Source organism: Lactuca saligna, chromosome 5 (genome assembly GCF_052625555.1).
Source record: "Lactuca saligna cultivar CGN05327 chromosome 5, ASM5262555v1, whole genome shotgun sequence".
Lineage (NCBI taxonomy): Eukaryota > Viridiplantae > Streptophyta > Magnoliopsida > Asterales > Asteraceae > Lactuca > Lactuca saligna.
In genome coordinates this window covers 169,606,500-169,613,711 of record NC_136421.1, presented here as the reverse complement: position 1 = coordinate 169,613,711, position 7,212 = coordinate 169,606,500, and the positions used below count along the sequence as shown (strand labels likewise).

At 33.3% G+C, this 7,212-nt stretch overlaps 1 protein-coding gene across 1 annotated transcript; it reads right to left on the bottom strand.

Annotated features, from left to right (window-relative positions):
• Positions 1 to 4,051: 4,051 nt before the first annotated feature.
• Positions 4,052 to 6,933, bottom strand: LOC144997280 (Pentatricopeptide repeat (PPR) superfamily protein). Its single transcript, XM_078957144.1, has 2 exons — positions 4,346 to 6,933; positions 4,052 to 4,273 (listed from the first exon to the last, which is right to left on the bottom strand). The coding sequence occupies exon 1, from the start codon at positions 6,828 to 6,830 to the stop codon at positions 4,389 to 4,391; it is 2,442 nt and encodes an 813-aa protein (XP_078813270.1). The 5' UTR covers positions 6,831 to 6,933; the 3' UTR covers positions 4,052 to 4,273; positions 4,346 to 4,388.
• Between the last annotated feature and the right edge of the window lie 279 nt (positions 6,934 to 7,212).

The window sequence follows — 7,212 nt, the reverse complement described above, 5'->3', positions numbered from 1 at the left end:
CCTTTTTAATAGTAAATATACAAATATGATGTATGTTAATACATGGAGTATGACGACATATATAATGTATCAATGTATGTATGTATTCTTTTATAAACAATAAACAATGTATATGGTTTAATATATATCAATTTATATGTTGCATAATTTTATAACACAAAATTCATACATATAATATTAGGATAATTTTTATACATATAATATTGCATAGTTTTATAACATAAAACTTATACATACAATATTCGTTTCTTTTTTCGGTTTTTATACCTTTTTCGGGGTATAATATTAGGATAATTTGAGAGGGAAACGAACTTTCGATTTTGTTCACATTTAATCACTAAACATTTTTCATTATCTGTTTGCCACTTAACTATTGAAACTGTTTAGCAAACTTCATTATTGTCTGTATCTATGCTCCTGAGGTATGTATAATGCATGTGTTTCATTATAAGGTTAAATAAAAGGAAATAGCATCATACTTTTATTTCTTTATTAAAGCATTCCGGTTTCATTTCCTCATTTTTTGAAGTATAATGTATAATTGTGTAAATTTTTTGAAGTATAATGTTGTAATAAGATAGAATTTTCAAGGTATGAGGACTTAATAAGAACATAAATAGGAAGTATAATCTTGTAATGGAAAGAAAATGAAAGTAGGATGCTATTATACACAAATAAGTGAATGATGTTGCTATTTCCTATAACAATTTAGCCCTTCATTATATTTTGAAAAAGAAACAACTTCCATACGCATCTGTTAAAATTGTAACAATTTTCATCGATATTCTATGAAAACGGAAACATGGGCAGTTTTGATATTACATTTACCCATATTGCCCTTTGTTATCTTTTCAAAGTTAGATACAGTTTAATCAAATATTGCTTTTTTCATTGAAGAAATGGTTAATATTATAAAAGACCTTATATATTGTGTTTTTTCCTAATTAAAGCTCAACTTTATTTTTTTTTTCATGAACAGACCTTGCAATTTTCCATTTTTTCGATTTGGCCCTTTTGGCAATTTTTTTCCGACAAAAACTATCAAACATCTGGTTTTTTCGGAAAAAATGAAAAAATTCAAGGTCTTTCTCAGGAAAAAAAAGTTGAGGTTTCATCCCAAAAAAAGAATCAATTTATAATGTCTTTTATGATATTGACCCTTGAAGAAATATAGTGCATATTATTTTACCTTGATATAAATAAATACAAGACTTAAATGAAATTCATTTATTTGTTTATTATAGAATCATAATTTAAGTTTTCTCTTATTAGATAATCGTACTTGAAATATCACTGCTATAAATGGTTAGATTTTGCAAAATACAATGTCCAAAAAAACATTAGTACAATGTCTAATTCAATAATAAAAAGTCGAAAAGTAGAATATTGTAAATGAAATAAATGAACTAGGATGTTATAATAAACAAATACATGAAAGTTAAAGTAGTTAGCTAAGTCTTGCATTTAATTTTTGTTTTCTTATACAATTTTGTTTTAGGGGGATTTTAATTTTATAGGTGTATCCAACAAACTTAAGGGCAACGGGAATGGGAATAACTACAGCAATAGGCAGAATATGGGGGAATGGTGTGTCCTTTAATAGCAGTTGGGATGAGTAGTAATTGTCACCAAACACTCCCTGTTATCCTCTTTGAGGTTACAATTCTTCTATCGGGACTTTGTGTTGTGTTGCTTCCATTTGAGACCAAAGGGAGGGAATTAGTAGACGTTATAGATTTGCATGTTCAAAATGTGCAAGTAGATTAAATTTATTTATTTGAAAATTAATTTCATTTACATCCAATAATCAACTTTAAATAAAATCAATCACATTTTGAATATCTTAGGTAGCTTTATCGACACGGTTGTTTTATCTTAAAGTTGTATTGGTACTTGGTAGTCCTGTTTAAAGCGTCTTTTTCAATGATTTGATTTCATGTTTCTTTGTATGCAGATATTTATGAATGTCTAGTATGGTTTCCTTAAGAGGTAGAAAAGGACGAAAATCGCCGATTAAAATGTTGTTATTGGTGTTGGTGGACAATGATGTAGCTAAGGTGATGGCTTATGGTGGTGATGGAGGCAGAGAGTTATGGGTGGGAGCATGTTAGGGTTTAATTTACGTGGAGTTTGGTATGCAGTAATTAAACAGATATTAGAATGGAACATTATCGTGGAATGAAAAATTGTTCAATTGTCATAAATAATGGAAAGGATATTGACACAAAAGCCTTTAAGTTTGTCCATTTTTTACTGTTTTACCCCAATATGGTGTTTTTCCTTTCCACAGAGAATGGTGTTAATATAAAGCAGCTAAACATATGAACCCAAATAATATGAAAACGTGAATATCATATTAATATAAAAATGAATTAATAAATAATTTTTTTAGAAAAAACAAGTAAAGTACCATAAAGTAGAATAGAATGGTTGATCGGTAACATGACACGATAAAAATATATGATGTGAAATGAAATTGGGAAGAAATTGAAATTCAAATATGTGTTTGTAACTTATTTATGCGTAAAAAGCACGACATTGTGTCTTGTCGTGTTCATATTTAAAATTTGATACGAAATTGACATGATTAGCATATGTTTTTCATGTTATATATGATTAAGTATGAATTAAATAAGCTATTAATTGTATTATGATATCTTTGTCGTTTCGTCTTGTGTTTGTCGTATTTTAATCGACCGTTTATCGTGTTAATGAAAATAAACTAACATTGTGTCGTGCCGTGTCGTATAAAACATTGATGTGTCGTATCGTATTAGACAAAAACACAACACGATAGTCTGATCTAACATCCTGCCAAAAAGTTAAAATAAATAAACAAATAAATGTAAAATTGCAAAATATTTCGTTTGGGACCTAAACTAATAATAATTATTATAATGATTATACGCTTAGATTATTGACCATTTGAAACCGAAAATATAAAAACTCAAATTTGAATTTAACTTTAAATAGAACCCGGTAAGAATTTCTAAGATGTGGACATACTTATGAGTTCCTATAAAATAAACAAAGAAAATTAGTGAACCAATTTAGCCTTGTTTTTTTTACTTTATACCGAGTTGTGTCAAACCATGTTTAACTTAGGTTTAGTTGGGCAATAAGATGGTTACAAACAAATGAGTAAATTACTGAAATTGTCTCTGTGGTTTGGTCAAAATTGCACGTTTAGTTCCTAAAAATTTTTTTTGCATTCGGATCGTCCTTATGATTTGATTTTGTTGTATTTTTTTGTCCCTGTGGTTTCATTTTGTTGCATTTTTCGTCCCTTACATACATAAAGTTAGGGACCAAACATGCAATTTTTATCAAACCATAGGGATGAAAAACGCAACAAAATCAAACCACAAGAACGCTCCGAGTGCAAAAAAGAAATAGGGACCAAACGTTCAATTTTGACCAAACCACAGGGACGATTTCAGTAATTTACTCCAAACAAATAAAGAAAATGACATATAAACCGTAAAATTTACAGTTAGCGGATTTAGGCTTTATAAGTACTCATGTTGTAATTATTTGGTGAATACAATGTTATAATTAACACTTCACTAATACACATATTTATTATATTTATTTATTACACATATTTAACTAATGTATTTAGTACTGTATCTATGTCATCACTGAAGGCCAAAGGCCCTTTTGGTACAAATTTTGGAGTATTTAAACTAAAAAGACCATGTTGGTATTTGATCATTTACCATTGTGAAACACCAACCAAAGCTTATGATACAAATTGAGAAAAATATCATCATTTACCTCTTTGTCATTCTGATACAAGATCTATACACAGAAATTACCTTACGAAATTCAATATAGATTAAAATGAAGTATTAGTATTATAAGAGGCTCGAAGGAATGAGTGTGCTAAATTGGTATAATATTTCTATCATCAATTTAAGATTACCAAATTTCCTCCGATTGTACCAAAAGGGCCTTTTACATAAGCATTCCACTTTCATATATTCCTATTACAACATTCGTAAAAATCTATCCTATTACAACAATGTCATCTCATCCACATATAAAACAATTTTAACTGCTATATTGAGGTTGATTTCTCATTAATGGCAAAAAAATCAAATATACAAATGCCCTTACCACAAAAAAACTAGGATTTTATAATACATAAATAAATAAAAGTGTGTTGCTATTTCTTACATTTACCCTAATTTCATACAACATAGAAGTTCTATATCTATAAGGAAAAAAACAAATCATTTAATACAACCGCATCAAAATTTACATCTTCTTCCTGAAATTAACAAACAGATTATTAGCTAAAACACATATAATTCCCACTTTCTATCAGTAAGCATATACAAACCTTCAAATTCTCCGGTCGCCGGAAAACCATAAACCGCCAACCCTCAACCCATCTCCGCCACCCGTGCCGCCAATCGACTAATTTCATCTCTAGAAACACGCGGATCAACCTCCCGAAGATTATTAACAAATAAAACCGCATCATCCCTCCTATGAAACTTACAATACCAATCAATAACAGAATTATACGTGCTTTCATTCGGTTTACATCCGTTTTTAATCATATATTTAATCACATCAATCGCCTCCAAAAACCGTTCATTCGAAGCATAACTCGCAACAAAAGTATTATAAGTAATAACATCCGGAACCACACCCGATTTCGTCATTTCCGATAATACCCTTGATGCATCTTTCATTTTCCCATTCCTACAATACCCATAAATCACCGTGTTATACGAAATAACATCCGGTTTTACCCCTTTCCGTAAAATATCCCGCAAAATTTCCTCCGATTTTGTAAAATCCGAAGATCGACTATACATATACATCAACGAATTATACGTCGTTAAATTCGGTGAAAATCCCGATTCTTCCATCACCGCCATGATCCCGCTAGCTTCCACCGCCATCTGCCGCCTCCCGTAGATCGAAACCATCGCGTTTAAAGTGTTTATATCGTACGAAAACCCTCGGTTTTTCATCTCCTCAAAAGCCCTAGCGGTTTCCGGCAACAAATCCGATTTACTATTCACCAAAACAAGAGTCTTTAACAACACTGCGTGCGGCTCAATCTCACCGGAATATACTTTTCCGGCGAGATCCCGCATTTTTTCAATCTCTTTTCCGTTTGCATACGCGTGAAGCAACGAACTATAACTACATTCGTTAGGTTTACACCTCCCGGATTCCATTTCTTCTAGAATCTTCTCCGACTGCCGCCAAAGCCCGCCACGAGCCAAGGCGGCTAACACCGCGTTGTAGGTCGATAAATCAGGAGTGATTTTAGCTTCTAACATACTTTTATAAACATTAATCGATTGATCCAACGACCCACATCGACTATACGCGCTTATCAAAGTATTGAAAGTGTCCCTTTCGGGTATAAAACCCGCCCGTTTCATTTCCTTGAATACTCCGGAAACTTCTAGATCCATTCCATTTTGTCCAAAAACCGCTAAAAGCGTGTTCCATGTCACGATATCGGGAACACAACCGCAGTGTTTTATGTCCTCCACGACCTTCATCATGTCCGAGAACCGCCCACGGTTCCCGTGCATCTTTATAAGCGCGTTAAAAGTACAGATATTCGGTTTACACCCCGAACTTATCATTTCGTCAAAAACGCCCCTCGCAAATTCGTCTTTTCCGGCTTTTTCAAACCCAGAAAACAAAGTCGTGTAGGTGAAGACATCGGGTTTTATCCCGTTTTGGGACATTTGATCTTTTAATTCCATGGCTTCTTTGAATAACCCGTCTTTTGCGTAACAAGAAATTAAAGAATTATATGTGACAATGCTTGGGGAAAACCCGTGAAATTCCATCTCGTGCAACACGTTCATTGCTTCATTGGGTTTGCGGGATTTCGCGTATACATCTAATAATGTGTTGTAAGTTACGTAATCGGGACTAAATCCTGCGGATTTCATTTCTTTGAAGATTTTTTCAGCTTCTTCATGTAAAGATCCGCGTTTACAGCAGCTTATGAGAGTGTTATAAGTATACGAATCTGGAGAAACCCCGGAATTCTTCATATCATTGAAGATTGATTCGATTTTGTTCCATGGCATCCCCATTTTGCCATAAACGTTGAGAATCACGTTGTAAGTGATTTTAGTGGGTTGGATTCCTTCTTCTTCCATTTCTTTGAAAACTGAAATTGCCTCTCGGAATCTTCCGTTATTAGTGTACGCAGTTATTAATGAAGTGTAGGCGTATACATCGATGGTGAAATTGTCTTTTTGGAGGCTGCGAATCAACGAAGATGCAGCTGAAACCCGGTTGTCTTTACCGAGCATGGAGATGATTACAGCGACGACGGAGCCACGTAAAGGTTTTCCGGTGTCTTTATAGTGGGTTTTGACCCAATCGAAGACGTTTAAAGCTAAATCGAGTTTTTTGTAATGGATTAAACCTTGAATTAAACCCAAAATATCTAAGGATAATGATTTTGAAGTGTGTTCTGATTCGTTTTGTTCGTGGAAATCGACTAAATTAAGCAAATTTTGATTAAATTCGAAAGAATTGGAACCTGAATCGATTAGGGTTTGGAAGATTTGCTGACCTCGTGAAGATAGGTGAGAAGTCCAGGGTTTTCCTTTGTTTGGGTCGTTGTGTTTGCCGATACGACGTGTTGTTCTGGGGATTATCGGAGAAGGGGGTTTTGTGGTGGCGGAATTGGGTTGCAGGATGTCTTTTAGAAGGGGGGTTAATGGCTGAGGCGGTGGATTGTGGTGGTGGAGTTTTGGGGGATGGAAGTCTTGAGAGAAGGGTTTTGAGATTGGAGGACTTGGGAGGAGAAGAGGAAGAGCTAGCTTGTCAGCCATTGATGAACAGGTTGACAGAGGAAAACACCGGAAAAGATGACAGGTTTTCGATGGGGTTTATTCAAACGGCATACAGAAAATATCACAACAGGAAATGTTTTTGGGCGCAATCTACACCGAAAATATCTTTCCGGAGTCGGAAATTTAGTTAAAAAAAAAAGGTTTTTTTTTTTTTAATGAATCTTATTAAAAGAAAACTTTTTTTTTATTTCTTTTCTTGCTTCTTTTTCTGGTTTATAACTCACGCACAACACATGAAATCGGATTTGGTTTGCCAAGTGATTAACGATGAGAGAAACCCATTTCACATGAAATCAGATTTGGTCGATATCTATTTCTAATTTGGTCAATTTCTATGTCCGATTTCACCTGATTTTAGATC